The 14915-nt window shown below is 43.0% G+C and overlaps 1 protein-coding gene across 2 annotated transcripts; it reads left to right on the forward strand.

Moving 5' to 3' along the window:
* The first annotated feature begins 13344 nt into the window (after window positions 1–13344).
* Window positions 13345–14915, forward strand: LOC103703179 (uncharacterized). Of its 2 annotated transcripts, none has more exons than XM_008785949.6 (4): window positions 13345–13642; window positions 13745–13866; window positions 13948–14370; window positions 14562–14915. In XM_008785949.6, exons 1-4 carry the CDS (start codon window positions 13495–13497, stop codon window positions 14661–14663), a joined length of 795 nt encoding a protein of 264 aa, XP_008784171.4. In that variant the 5' UTR covers window positions 13345–13494; the 3' UTR covers window positions 14664–14915. The 2 variants fall into 2 exon arrangements, with proteins under 2 accessions (XP_008784171.4, XP_008784170.4); XM_008785948.6 differs by having other exon boundaries at window positions 13356–13642; window positions 14550–14915.

The following is a 14915-nucleotide window of genomic DNA, read 5'->3' on the forward strand; positions in this document are numbered from 1 at the left end:
TGTCGCCTGGATTTTCGGTTGGTGCGACATTCTCCGCCGGCCTTCTTTCCTCAGGTCGATTCCTCACGAACCGGTTGAGTACTCCCCGTCGGATGAGCGCTTCTATCTCGTCCCGGAGTTGGAAGCAGTCCTCCGTGTCGTGCCCACGGTCTCGGTGGAAGCGGCAATACTTCCTGGTATTTCGGGGAAATCCCGTGTCTCGCATAGGAGGCGGGGGTCGGAAGAAGTCCCGACCCTCAATTTCCATCAGGATCTCGGCCCGGGGCGCATTGACGGGTGTATAGTTCTCGTACCTCGCCTGGTACGTCCGGGGCCGTGGTTGAGACCTCGGACGAGGAGGTGTCCTCTGCTGAGGTCGCCCCTGCTGACGGGGCGGACTCCTCAGTCTGGGGAGATTTTTCTCTCTGCGGGGAGACCGGCTCCTTTGTCGGCCGCGCTCCTCGCGGCGCTTCTTCTGCTTCTTAGAGGCGGGCTCGATTGCTCCCCGCCTGGAGGCGACTGCCTCCTCGGCCTTAGCATACTTCCGGGCTCGGGCCAGCATTTCGGTGAAGTCGGCCGGGAAGCTCTTCTCGATGGAGAAGAGGAATCGGTAGGAGCGAACCCCAGTTTTCAGAGCCGACATGGCTATCGACTGGTCTAGCTCGCGGACCTCCCATGTGGCGGCGGTAAAGCGGTCCAGGTACTCTTTGAGGGACTCCCCCTCCTTCTGCTTGATGTCCAGGAGGGAGTCTGATGTCCGTCGCTGGCGCCGGCTGGCAGCAAAGTTGGTGGCGAACTGCCTGCCGAGCTGCTCAAAGGAGGACACCGTGTTCGGCTTCAGTCCAGAAAACCAAAGCCGAGCGGTCCCTCGGAGGGTCGCTGGAAAGGCTTTGCAGAGTATGGCCTCCGAGGACCCTTGTAGGGCCATGAGGGCCCGATAACTCTCCAAGTGGTCGAGGGGGTCGGTGATTCCGCTGTAGGGCTCCACCTGAGGCATTTTGAATCTCACGGGAACCGGCTCGTCCTCGATCTGGCGGGAGAAGGGGGACTTGGCAGTGAACTCAAAGTCCCCTTCCTGTCTTGCCTTCTTGCCGTGGAGTGCCGCAATCTGGCGCTCCAGATGCTCAACTTTTCGGTCGAGCTCCCCCACCCGTGGGATTGTCGTTGTGGTTTGCGCCGGCCCTTGGCGGTCCGGGGCTGACTCCGCCTCGGAAAGTTGGGGTCTCCGATCGAAACCTTCTCTCGGTAACTCCCTACGGGGAGTAGCCCGTTCTCCGTTGTTGGCTCTGGAGAAGCCATGCAGATTTTGACTGGGGAGAACCGGGCCGTTGGGGAGACACTCCGGCGGGGCCTGGGCCTGCGGGGGAAGCGCCGATGAAGCTTCCACGCGCCGTAGGCCCTGCACGGCGGCGGCCAGGGCCTGGACTTGCTGTACCAGGGCATTGAACTGTTCCAGCTGGACCTGAGGACCTGGGTCAGCTGGAGTTGGGAAATTCTGGACGGAGTGTCCAGGACTTTGCGGGGGACGCCGGGAGACGTTAGAGGCTCCCTTACTTCTCAACTTCATGACTGCTACTCGGTCCCTTCCTCTAGCGCCAACTGTTGCTGGAAATTGGACCCGGGGGCAATCTTCGGTCGAGGAGAGGGAGCGGGAGGTGGTTACTCACGGTGGGGCGGTGGTTCGTCGACGGGCGGCGTCCTCCGTCTGGGGCGATCGGCGAGAAGGAGCGGCTGATTCCCGCGGCTGGGCGACGATCCGACAGTGGGCGGCGTCCTCCGTCTGGGTGCCTGCACACGAGCCGGTGGCCGGGTCTCCCGGCGCCGGCCCTCCGACGCTCAAGTCAGGGAGGGGGCAAATCGTGTAGAGTAGAGGCAAACGGTGCGTGTCCCCAGTATCGATTTTCCAACCCCCTTTTATAGACCGGGGGTCGGTTTACCTGCGATGTAACGGGGCGAAGCCGTAGTACGGCTCGGCATGTCGTTCAGGTCGGCGCTTGGTCAGGCGAATAATTGCACTGATGTCGGCGATGAGGGCGTTGTACAACCCGAACTAGCACGCTACCAGGCGAATTTATTGCATCAGTGTCGGAGGTATGGCCGAGATCAGAGACTTATCACAGTTGACTAGACTCTGCTGGGCTTATTTGCCGTGGAGAGCTGGGAGTCCGTAGATGACAGGAGTCACGTGCATTAATTGTTGAGTGAGCCGGAGATCCACATTTATTGTGGAGTAAGCCGGAGATCCGCATTTATTGTGGAGTAAGCCGGAGATCCGCATTCATTGTGGAGTAAGCTGGAGATCCATATTTATTGTGGAGTGTGCCGGAGGATCACAGCGGTCATGCGCAATAAATGCCGGAGGGGCGTCATAGTACGGTCTCTGGCCGGACCTCGGAGACGTATAGCCGTAGTAGGTGGCTGACAAAAGTAGGCCTCGGGCATTGGGGTTTCTCTTAGGTCGGAGGTTCCGAGTTCGGGTGCCGACTTCGGCCTTCCAGGGTCGACGATTGTGCGGCTTCTTTGGGGCATTCGTGTCATTTGGGGGAAAAACCTTATTCCCCCAACAGGTAGATTACTATTTTTATGCATAATAGTTATCGTTCCTCTACTATTTTTATATCCTAAGTAGTTGTACCACTATTTTTATGTTCTAAATAGCGATATAGATAGTGGTAAAATAGATGTAACTATCTCACTTCTTTTATTTTTTTGAATAGAGATAAAGATATGATAAGTGTATCCATTTGTTGGTTTGTGTCACATGGCATAATATATTTTAGATAGCATTTTCATCCATGGACTAAGGCCCTGTTTGGGGGAGCTTTTGGAGGGCCAAAAAGCACTTTCTGGCTCTCCAAAAGTACTTTTAGCTAAAAAATGGTGTTTGGTAAATTTTCTGAAAAGCTGTTTCAGCTTTTGCGGGAAGCTGAAAACAGCTTTTGGGGGGAAGCTCCAATTTGGAGCTTTCCGAAAATGCTGTTTTCAGCTTTTTCGGAAAGCTGTATTTTTGACCAAAATACCCCCATTAAAAAAAAAAAATTTCCTCCCAAAAACCTCGCTTTCACAATCTCACGGTCTCTTCCTCTCCCACCCAACCCCATTCCCTCTCCCCCGCCGCCGCACCCTCTCCCTCTGCCCCGCCGTCGCACCCCCTCCCTCTCCCCCGCCCCCATGGTGGGGAGGTGCCGAAGAAGAGGAAGACAGATAGTCTTCCCCTTCCCGCGGCCGCCGCCGGCGATGATATCCCCGTCACGGAAAGGGACGGTGCCGAAGAAGAAGGAGGTCCCACGGCCCCCCTCCCGCGTCTGCGAGGCCCCGCCGTCGCACCCCCTCCCTCTCCCCCGCCCCCATGGTGGGGAGGTGCCGAAGAAGAGGAAGACAGGTGGTCTTCCCCTTCCCGCGGCCGCCGCCGGCGATGATGTCCCCGTCACGGAAAGGGACGGTGCCGAAGAAGAAGGAGGTCCCACGACCCCCCTCCCGCGTCTGCGAGGCCCCGCCGTCGCACCCCCTCCCTCTCCCCCTTCCTGCGGCTGCCGGCGGTCACGACCCGCCCCCCTCTCGCGTCCGCCACGGCCCGGCCCGACGCTGTCGGCCTCGCGGGAGAGCACTTCCCAGGGGGCCCGCCGTGGCCGCCGCCGGCCACGACCCGGCCCCCTCCCGCGGCCGCCGCCGGCCGCCGGCCCCAGCCCGGCCCCCTCCCGCGGCCGCGGTGGCCTGGCCCCCTTCCGGCGCCACCGGCCGCGCGGGAGGAGAAGAAAGGAGAACGGGGGAGAGGAGGGAAGGAGAAGAAGAGAAGAAAAAAAAAGAAAAGAAAAAGAAAAAGAAAAAAGAAAAGAAAAGAAAAGAAAATTTAAAAAATAAAATAAATAAATAAATAAATATTTATATAAATGAATGAATGAATAAATAAGATAATAAATAAATATATTTCAACATTATTAATTATTTACACTAATAATTATAATATTTTATACCTTTATTATTGTATTATACTATAAATATTATATTATATTACATTACATTATAATACATTAATATGTTATTTTAAATAATTTAATATTATATTATATTATGAGAAATTAATTTATACTAATAATTATAATATTTTATGTCTTTATTATTGTATTATACTATAAATATAATATATATTACATTATATCATAATACATTAATATGTTATGTTAAATAATTTAATATTATGTTATATTACCAAATATTAATTTACTCTAATAATTATATTACTATTATGCTATATTATAATAATATTATTTTATATTACAAAAATATTATACTATATCGTATATTTATGTATTAATATATGTTATGTTTTATTATATTCTGTTGTATAATACTATGCAATGTCCTTTATGGTAATTTTGTCATACAAAAGTATTTTCCCAGTTTGTTTACCAAACACAAAATAAAGTACCACAACACTTTACGAATGTAGTTACCAAACAGCAAACAGCTTTTTATAACAGCTCTACTTCAGACAGTTCTACTTCAGACAGCTCTACTTCCAACAGCTCTACTTCCAACAGCTCTACTGCCAACAGCTCCCCCAAACAGGGCCTAAGTAGTACGAGCGGTTTGTTAGCTACTTCTTGGCTTCCACTATATAAATAGCCTCGTCTTGGGCCGATAAGTCTCGCATTTTTGGATCTATACCATATTCACTTGATTTTGTACCTTTAATATCTCAGCTTACACCTTTAATATTTTGGTCTGCACCTTTCTTGGTATATCATTATGTAGAACATAATTCGTATGACGTAAATAACACCCATTACAAAATTATACAACTCATGCAAAATGATGATGGAAAAATATCTAGTGACAAAATTTAAGCAAAAAACTATTATGGGATAAAACTCCACTATTTTCCCCCTTATTCTAATTGTGCATCACAATCATATTTCATGGGAAAGTTCGTGGTTGCTAATGGATTGTTTCAATTATTCCTTATTTTTTAATTTTTCTCAAGTATCTAAATTTTAAATATATCTCTACAATCACACTAACCTATTTCATTTTCAAAGATAAAGTCATTATAATAGCATTACAGGCATAACTTCAAAAAGAATATATATGTATATTTCAAACTTAGATATTGCTAATGAATAAAAATATAGGTGGGAGATAGTAATACCCATTTCAATATTTTTATTCTCATGCAAAGATGAGGGAAAATTGTCTTGCGATAATTTATTTATACAAGCATTTGCCATGAAATGAAATTTTATAGGTTTTGTCCCTCATTACAGTTGTATATATCAATTGCTTTTAATTGTATCAATTATCCAATGTTGAATCACACTAACTTATTTCATTTCCAAAGATATCCTCGTTATAACAACATTGCAGGCACAACTTGAAAACAATGCAATATATCCTGACTTCGCTAATAAATATGAACTCATATCATTATATTATTTTACTACAATGTTACAAGTTATAATAACCATTATTTGTTGAAACTATAAAAATACAATGTTGCCATGTCACAAGTATTTTAAATTCAGGAGCTAATATATCAAATATATTTATATTATTATATTTGACTTAGTAAAAATTTCTAACAATGAAGATGTTCGATGATTTACAGTCGCATTGGAATAAATTGTATAAAAACTGCTCTCAAGATTGTTTGGTATCATTTTTATTTTTCTATTTTTAGAAACAAAATAAAATTAGTTTTTATTTTTATTTTGTAAAAATATAAATATGTTTTGGTATTGTGAAGTTTCTTACTTTATTTAAAATAAAATTTCTTGCTTTATTTTTCTAAAAATAATAAAAATAACATTTAAAAATAATAATAATATAATAAAATATATTTTTATTGAATTTTATAATTATATTTATGAAAATAAAAAAAATAAAAAATAAATAAAAGAAATAACAAGTGTTGAATGTTTCATAATAAATATAGCACAACAGCAACGACCTCGACCTAAAACGAAGGCTCGAGTAAAATAGATGGATCTGCGGCCAACCAGAGCCATGCTAGGGGCATCACATTCACATTAGCTCCTGTACATATTTGGCGCGTACTGGATATTTTAATATTGTTAGCTAACCTTATCCACTTATGAGGCAACATGGTATCAAATGTTACAACTTAAAGCCTATTTGGATATTCTTAAAGAATTGTACTGACAATCTTATAGTATTCATAGATTAGGCCATCTATTTAAATATGATTATAAATATACCAAACACCATCCAATCCAAATTTGATAATTTTTTTTCTACAATCTAAAGGTTAAGATATGAGCTGAATTTAGATATTTTTTTAGAAAATACATGCTAGCAGGGTGAATAAAAATAATTACTATAATATTTTTAGCTTAATTTTATATAAATATCCACTATAAAGGAGTCCGTCAACTACTCCTCGTAGATAATCCGGTGCTATACGGCAAAGCTACGAACCAGGACCTTTTTTGACACCCCCCCCCCCCAAAAAAAAGACCTTTTTGGCGCGGCAATCACGAGAAGTAAATAATTAAGTACCAAGAAAACCGGCCGCTGGCGGTCGTGTCCATCCTAAACTCACCTGGAGTGACCTTACCTTCCTTTTACCTTGAGAAGCCGGGACATCAGGGGCGAAACGCAGCAAACGCTCCGAAGAGTCACCTCCGCTGGGTTACCCCGTCGGTGACCAGAATAGAAGGGCCCGGCCCGCTGTTTTCCGTTTATGGCAACTTCTGAAGCCGCTTTCCGGTTTCTCGAAACCCCTAGGATTTCATAAATTGCCGCTCGAGTCCCTCGTCTGCGAAGACCAGTCGCTGAAAGAAGAAGGGCTCCTACTAGATGGTTCCATCGGGCAGCGCGAGAAGAGGAGAGAAAGAGAGAGGTTTGCGATCGAGAACCAAAACCCTAGGTCTGGAGACCCAGGGATGGCATCGTCGAGGGTGATGCTGTCGTCCTCGACGGCGAACTCGCGCACCACCCCTCTATATACTCCCTCTCCGCGAGACATCTTTCAGGCTATCCATATATTATGGAAGGCAAATAGAGCTTTTGACTGAGGCCCTGTTTGGGGGAGCTGTTGGCAGTAGAGATGTTAGAAGTAGAGCTGTTGGAAGTAGAGCTGTCTGAAGTAGAGCTGTTATAAAAAGCTGTTTGCTGTTTGGTAACTACATTCGTAAAGTGCTGTGGTAGTTTGTTTTGTATTTGGTAAACAAACTAAAAAAGTACTTTTGTATGACAAAATTACCATAAAGGACATTGCATAGTATTATACAACAGAACATAATAAAATATAACATAAATTAATACATAAATATACGATATAGTATAATATTATTGTAATATAAAATAATATTATGTTAATATAGCATAATAGTAATATAATTATTAGAGTAAATTAATATTTGGTAATATAACATAATATTAAATTATTTAACATAACATGTTAATGTATTATGATATAATGTAATATATATTATATTTATAGTATAATACAATAATAAAAGTATAAAATATTATAATTATTAGTATAAATTAATTTCTCATAATATAACATAATATTAAATTATTTAAAATAACATATTAATGTATTATAATGTAATGTAATATAATATAATATTTATAGTATAATACAATAATAAATGTATAAAATATTATAATTATTATAAATTAATTTTTCATAATATAACATAATATTAAATTATTTAAAATAACATATTAATGTATTATAATGTAATGTAATATAATATTATATTTATAGTATAATACAAAAATAAAGATATAAAATATTATAATTATTAGTATAAATTAATTTTTCATAATATAACATAATATTAAATTATTTAACATAACATATTAATGTATTATGATATAATATAATATGATATTATATTTATAGTATAATACAAAAATAAAGGTATAAAATATTATAATTATTAGTATAAAATAATTTCCCACAATAATTTTTCATAATTTTTCATAAAATAATTTTCCGCGGTCCAGGGGCTCTTCTTCGTGGTCCACGCTCAAGGAGGACCTCAGCGTGGGTCGCGAGGTTGATGATAAAAAAAAAACAATAGATTGATTTTGGAAGGTATGGAAAAGGATTAAAATTTTTTTCTTTTAAAATGTGGTTCAAGAGATGCATACAAAAATTGAAAAGAAAAATACCTTTTCTTACGGAAGGGAGTTTGACGGCTAGGGTTCTTGGCTCCAGCAGATTTTTAGGTTTATAAAGGGACAAACTATGTAATTATGTTATTTTAATATGGGCATTTTTGTCAAAAATACAGTTTTCCGAAAAAGCTGAAACAGCTTCCTCCCAAAAGCTCCAAATTGGAGCTTCCTCTCAAAAGCTGTTTTCAGCTTCCCGCAAAAGCTGAAACAGCTTTTTGAAAAATTTACCAAATACAGTTTTTCATCTAAAAGTACTTTTGGTGCTTTCTGGCCCTCCAAAAGCTCCCCCAAACAGGACCTGAGTCTCCTTCTTTACCGCTCATCATTTTGAAGAGATTTTTTAAACCTACTTTGTATCTGTTTCTCCATCTCTATGGAGTATTTTATTTTTTGTAAAAAAAAAAAATCTTGTCAGAAATTTGAGCATCTTTTTAGGTCATATTACATTATAGATGCAGGCCTTTGAATCCTTTCTCATGCTCCCTGTCCAATTTTTCTGTGGACTTCGTGGAACATTAATGTAAGCTTGAGTCCAACAAGAACTTCCTTGCATATGCTGCCTACATCTAGGGATGTGAAGACCCAGAGGCTTCATTTTTTTGTTATGTCCGATTGGCCCATTCAATATTTTCCACATCTTTTACTCAGAGTCTCAGACATACTTGGCCTGTTGACTTTATCTGGTTTTTTTTTTTTTTTTTTACCGGAAAAAAGGGGTAGAGGGGAGGAAGGGACAAGCCCATCCCCGCGTGGCAGCCCCCACTGGGCCTCCGTCCCGTCAGGAGAATGTTCGATGCGGGCAGAAAGCTCCGCCAGAAGAATATTCGATATGGGCAGAAATATCCACAATGATTTTATCTGGTTTCTCCACGATGATGAAACACTTTGGTGGTGCTCAACAGCAGCACTATTGCTGGGCTTTTCTCCATATCCATCCATTATTTCCCTCAATTTTCCCACAAGGTTCTAATTTTTTCAATTTATAGTCATGGTTGTTACTCATGTACCAAACAATTGACACTTGTGAAGTTTGACCTAAGACCTGCATGTGCTAGAGGTGGTTGGACTGTTTTATAAACTGCATAGCTGTCTTCCCTTGCTCAACTAATTAAAACACCTAGGGCTGAAAGTGAAGATAACCTAAGTTATAATATAAAGTGAAGATAAACTGGATGGCTCATTCTTTGATGGTCAATGGGAAAGTTAAATTTTCTCATTGGCTAACTTTTCCATCTTCTCATGTGTTTCTAGATGAGTAAGTTTTTTTCCCATCATTTATCAATGGAAAAGAGGAAAATTCTTGCCCACCTAAGAGGTCGGTAAGTCATTTTCCCATCGGCCGATAAAATAGTATTTTTATTTTGTTCCTAAAAAATCTTTAACCCTATATAATATATTATATTATTACATAATATATTATTATTATTATGTAATACAATATAATATAATATCTTGCATAATATTTTATATATTATATTACTATTGCATTATATAATAATAGAATAGAATATATATTAATATATATTATATAATAATATTTATATAATAAAGCGTATTATGGAAATATGGATAAATTATAGCAACTTATTCAGAAAAGTAGGAAAGTAAGACAACATATTCTGAAGCCACTTTCCAATATATAAAAGAACATAGATAAATTATTCTCCTATCTCAATGCTGCCTCGGAAGCACTTCTCCAAGAAAATACATATTCGTAGGTAAGTCTTTTACCCTCCAAAGAATGGGCCCAAAATGCATTTTCTTCTTTGGATTTGCCATGTTACCACTAAATGAGAATCGATATGTATAAGTTGCATCATGGGTTGAATAGAATTGCTGTTAAGTCTTAATAGGATTATATTTGCATCAGCAGTAAGGTGGCCTTGATGCTAATTAAATTTCTGTCAAACTTGTATTGTCCGCTCCATTTCAGCATATTTTGATGAAAGCATGCAATACCTACTTCTTACACTGAAGAGGCCATATCAGGAATTTTGGCTAGCATATTGCTCTTGCATATCATTTTCCACATCAAAGTATGATGTTCCTGATGTGAGATTCCTAAGTGTCACGACTCTTGAGGGATAACTGCACAAGAGTGGATAAATCATTCACATTTGATAGCATTCCAAACTTGGTGAACATATCTTGGGCCCATATTTTGTAGGTTTGGTCTTTTGGTGAAAAGGTCACATGATGAAGTGAGTTTGAACTTTGAAGCTTCAATTTGCAACCACTAAAGACATGTTTAGGATCTAAGCACAGCATTTGAGTCATCCTTCTTGAAGTGCCTTAGAATCATGTTCTATTATGTTCCTCTTTTTCTTTGCTGGTGATTTTTTTTTTGGTACAACAGCGACTCACACACAACGAATGTGGGTGCAACCCATAAAATTAGAGAGGATAAGAGAATACAAGGATGTCGGAACTACGGAGTGGTTGTCCCAAATAAAACCCTTAGAATGCTGGGCCGCAAAGGAAGCCACCTAATTAGCCACACTGTTTGCTTCTCTTTAAACATGAGTGGCTCGATAGAAGGTGCACTCACCCAAGAGTCGACGGATATCATGGATCAGTCGCATCCTGCTGCCAGGATCTCTTGAATTCTGAATGTACTCGATCACTGTAGCATAATCTTCCTCAAGGATGATACGATCCGTGCCTAGCACTCGCCTTGCGTAGGAGACACCCTTCCATGCAGCTCTGGCCTCCGCCCCGACCACAGTCCGTTCAAAGATCCATCGACCTCTGGCCACCACAAGTCTGGCCTCCTAATCTCTAATGACAAACCCAGCACCTCTGCTGCTTCCTATCTTGCTGACACTATCATTGAAGTTCACCTTGAGAAAGCCAGAGGGTGGGAGCTCTCAGAAAATGGATATAGTCCTGGGCGCTACAAGAGCGGAATGAGAGCTCCAGATTTTCCTTACCAGCCCAAGGGATGACAAAGTGGCTATATCAAGGATCTCCGCCGCATGAGTGAGAGCCTGGTCCACCACCAACCTCTGATGCGCACCTCTGTTCTCAAAGACTCGGGCATTCCTACCTAGCCGGTAGTGATAAGCCAGATAAACTGTCCTAATCCCCTGCTCCACCCTGGCTGGCCTCCGAAAAGAAGTCCATAGGAAGGTCAGGAAGTCCTCAGTCGACACCCACTTTCATAGCGGACCGACGGAAGTTGCCACATACTCCCAAATCTGACTAGCCTGCTGGCATCTAAACAGAACATGGAAAATAGACTCCTCCACATCCAAACAAGTCCAACAGTCCGAAGGTACACCCACCCTCCATCGAGCCGGCACTTCTCTGGTAGACAAGGATCTCCAAGCCACTTTCCACACAAATAGGGCCACCCGGGGGTGGGTGCGCATCTGTCAGATCCACCCCCCCTCAAATTGTTTAGCCGGTGTCCTCCTAACCAGCTCCATGAGGTCCTTGGTCCTCACCTCCGACCTGCCCATCCAGCCCCATACCCTCCTGTCCTCAGCACCACCCACGGAGAGCGGCAGCGCCAAAACCTGCTCAGCCAACTGCTCGCCAAAGGCTCATCGAATGATAGACTCATCCCATCTCCTCGCACCTAGAACCATCAGGTCACCTATAGTAAGGCCTTTTAGGCTTTAGCCCACCAGGGTCAACCAAGCTAGGTCGGCCACCGGCGTAATGGTATATCTGCCACCCAACGATCACCCAATGCTGGTGATCTCTTCACATTGTAAGCTACTGAGTGCAATTTATCTGCCAATTTTTGGTTAGCAGAAGCATATTATTTCCTTTCCAAGAACCTGTTTTATCGGTCATAGTTTTTCGATTGGTGCGTGCGTGTGTGTTAGGGGTGGGGGGTGATTCAAAAAAATATGTATTTCTTTGTATACTTTGTGATGTGATGAGCTGGATCCCTCATATCCACTAGAATGATTCTCAGAATACTTTGGCAACGCCGAGATATTCTGTTCCTTTGTTTGCTTGCATCTCTGTACGTGAAACAGTATATTGTCCGGTTCGAGCATGAGCCTATTTTATCATTTTAGCTTGGCATTACTTTGTATAGGTATTTATACAAAGAAAGTGTAGGATTACGCTGGACTAACTGATGGTCGTATGTTTTGCAGCTCCTGAAGTATCTGATCCCAGTTATCGAGAAGAAGAAACCACCACGTTCTCTGAGGAGAGCTCACTCCATGCAGTGGTACGATGAGTGCTCCAGACATAATAATTTATAGTGATCCTTTTTTTCCCCCTCTTATAGCTAGAAGAAGGGGACAAGGGCATATTTAGCACTTGTTTTCCTCCACCAGCAATCTTTGCCGACTGTTTCAGAAGAATACATTTGCGTGTACAAAACTCACAGCAGCGCAAACAAAATAGTTAGAGATGGTGGCATTTTAGATTGGACATGGGAAGATGGTTGCCGTTCCAAGTTTTTTAGCAGGAAAAGTGCAACGGCATAGATTACAGTGATCATATCTCTGTTGGGTTGACCTATGTATTTTTTCTTTTTTTTGTCAGTTATAAACGTTGCCACATAACGATACAAGTTCGAGCCTACTACTTATATATGTTTCTTTTTTTTTCAGCTGGTTCTCTCTTATCTTTGCTGATGAGACAGTTATGACCTGGACTATTTCCTTGTCATCATCCCAGTGTTTTAGCTATATATGTATTTTTCCCTTTTCTGTTTATGCTGATGAACGTCTTGTCATCTGGAATTTTTCCAGATTGGGTTTACGCAGGTCTGTGAGTCCAGCACCCGATCATGTGTTCATTCTTGCATGCCGAGATCTATATTGTTCTCCCTCGATTTCAGTTCCAGGCCCATAAATTTTAATTGATGATGGCTTTAGTCATGGACGGTGCTCTCAACTACCTAAATTGACTCATCGAATTCCCAGCAGCATCACGTTTCGAGACTGATGCCGTATGCGTTGCATGGACCAAATGACAGAGAGATACAAACAAAAACTCTATCACGCCTCGCTGGACAACGTCTTCGTCCTTTGTCTGGGAGACTGCTCTCTGAATTATTTTGGAGTTAATAAACGAGTAACCGCTCCCTGACCAAGGCGATTACTTTAGAATTTGCTTAGATTAAATTCATTCCAACCACTAAAAGCTATTCACTTTAAACTTCGGTTCCCAATATCGATGCCCGACTTTGCCTTTTACCGATTCCCTCTCGCTTTTTAACTGCTCGGTTTTCGGAGCCTTCTCTAACTCCAACGCCAAAGTCTGGCGACAGGCAACTTTCGCTCGTACAGAAAGCTTTCGTCTCGACACCGTCGGCTGATTCACGAGAAAGTAGGAGTATCTATAATTCAGACATCAGAGGCTCATACTTCCCCTGTTGTACCACAATCCAGCAGCATGGGAGGAGCTCTCTCCATTTCCTTCCTCTTAATTCTCTCGCTTCTACTCTTCCTCCTCGCTCGGCCCTCTCAAGCCATGAATGCCGTTGTCATGGACGGCGTCGCCGAGTGGAAAGGCCTCACGGTTCGAGTTGGAGACTCTCTTGGTGAGTGCACGACCGTCATTGTTGAGCAATGCGCATCCCATTCTTCCTTTATTTCTCCGCGACTAATTTCACAGCTCCTCTCTGCTTCTTACCCCACTCTAGTGTTCAGGCACAAACACCATCTCCAAAATCTTTACCTCTTCCACAATAGAAGGGCGTTCGATCGCTGCAGCTTCTCCCAGGCTGCCCTCATCTACGACGGCAGCAACTCCACCCGTTTCACGGTACTCTCTTCTACTCTACTGTTAATACTCAACTCATATTACCTACTCATGTCATGTCCTCTCTCACACACACGCGCACAGTGGCATGCTGCCCGCCCAGGCTATTACTACTTCTCCCCTAGGGACAGCTCTGGAAGGAGATGTGAGAAGGGCGAGAAGCTCCTCGTGAGGGTGATAACCCCTGACCTCGCCCCCAGCTTCCCTCCAACAGTCGTCGCCCCGTTCCCCATTGCCCTGCCGCCCACCGCGGGCGGGGATTTGCCCTCCCACGGTTGGCCCATTAGCTCCCCGAGTTCTACCCCCACGCCCGCGCCGGAGGCTGCTTCTCCTTCTTTTTCCGGCCCATTGGAGCCGAGCAACGGTCACGCCCCCGCGAACGCTCCATTGCCGGACTCCGGCGGTGGGATTCCGTTCATCAGTAGCAATCCGGCGGTTCCTCTTCCCAGCGACGAGACGGATTCGGCTACCATTCTCCCTCTGCCCTCCCCTGGGAATGCGAACCAGGTGCGTTGTCTTCCTTCACCTTCCATCAACTTATTCCCCCCCCCCCCCCCCCCTCCTCTCCGAAAAATGATGATTGAGAAAATGAGTAGTCCTTTTACTCTTTTTTTTATTTCTTTCGCCATCTTTTTTTGTGTGCGTGCGTGCGTGTGCGTGCGTGTTTTTATTTTAATTGGCTGCAGGTGGTGGGACAGGGGTCTCTTCTCCGAGCTGGGACATCCTGGCTAATGGTGGTGATGATGCTCTTCTTTGGGCTCGCGGCAGAGAGCTATTTCCCTTTGGGGACTTGCTTTTAAACTGCTGACAGCCAAACTACTCTGTACAAATACTAGAACAACCTTCGTGGAGATGTTAATTTGCAGCTGTTGCTCGCTTTTGTTCTAATTTTCAAGTTTAAGATCTTGTTTAAGGAAGATCAAACATTTGATCATAATAGAAAACTGTCGTGGATCAGCTGGGTGTCTTATTTTTCTGATACACATGAGGTCCATCAGGATGGCCTAGTTCATAACTCATATATTTTTCAGAATATCTGTGACTTTTGGAAT

The sequence above is a fragment of the Phoenix dactylifera genome, chromosome 13 (genome assembly GCF_051530095.1).
Source record: "Phoenix dactylifera cultivar Ajwa chromosome 13, Ajwa_hap1_PhDact_Kaust_v1.1, whole genome shotgun sequence".
NCBI lineage: Eukaryota > Viridiplantae > Streptophyta > Magnoliopsida > Arecales > Arecaceae > Phoenix > Phoenix dactylifera.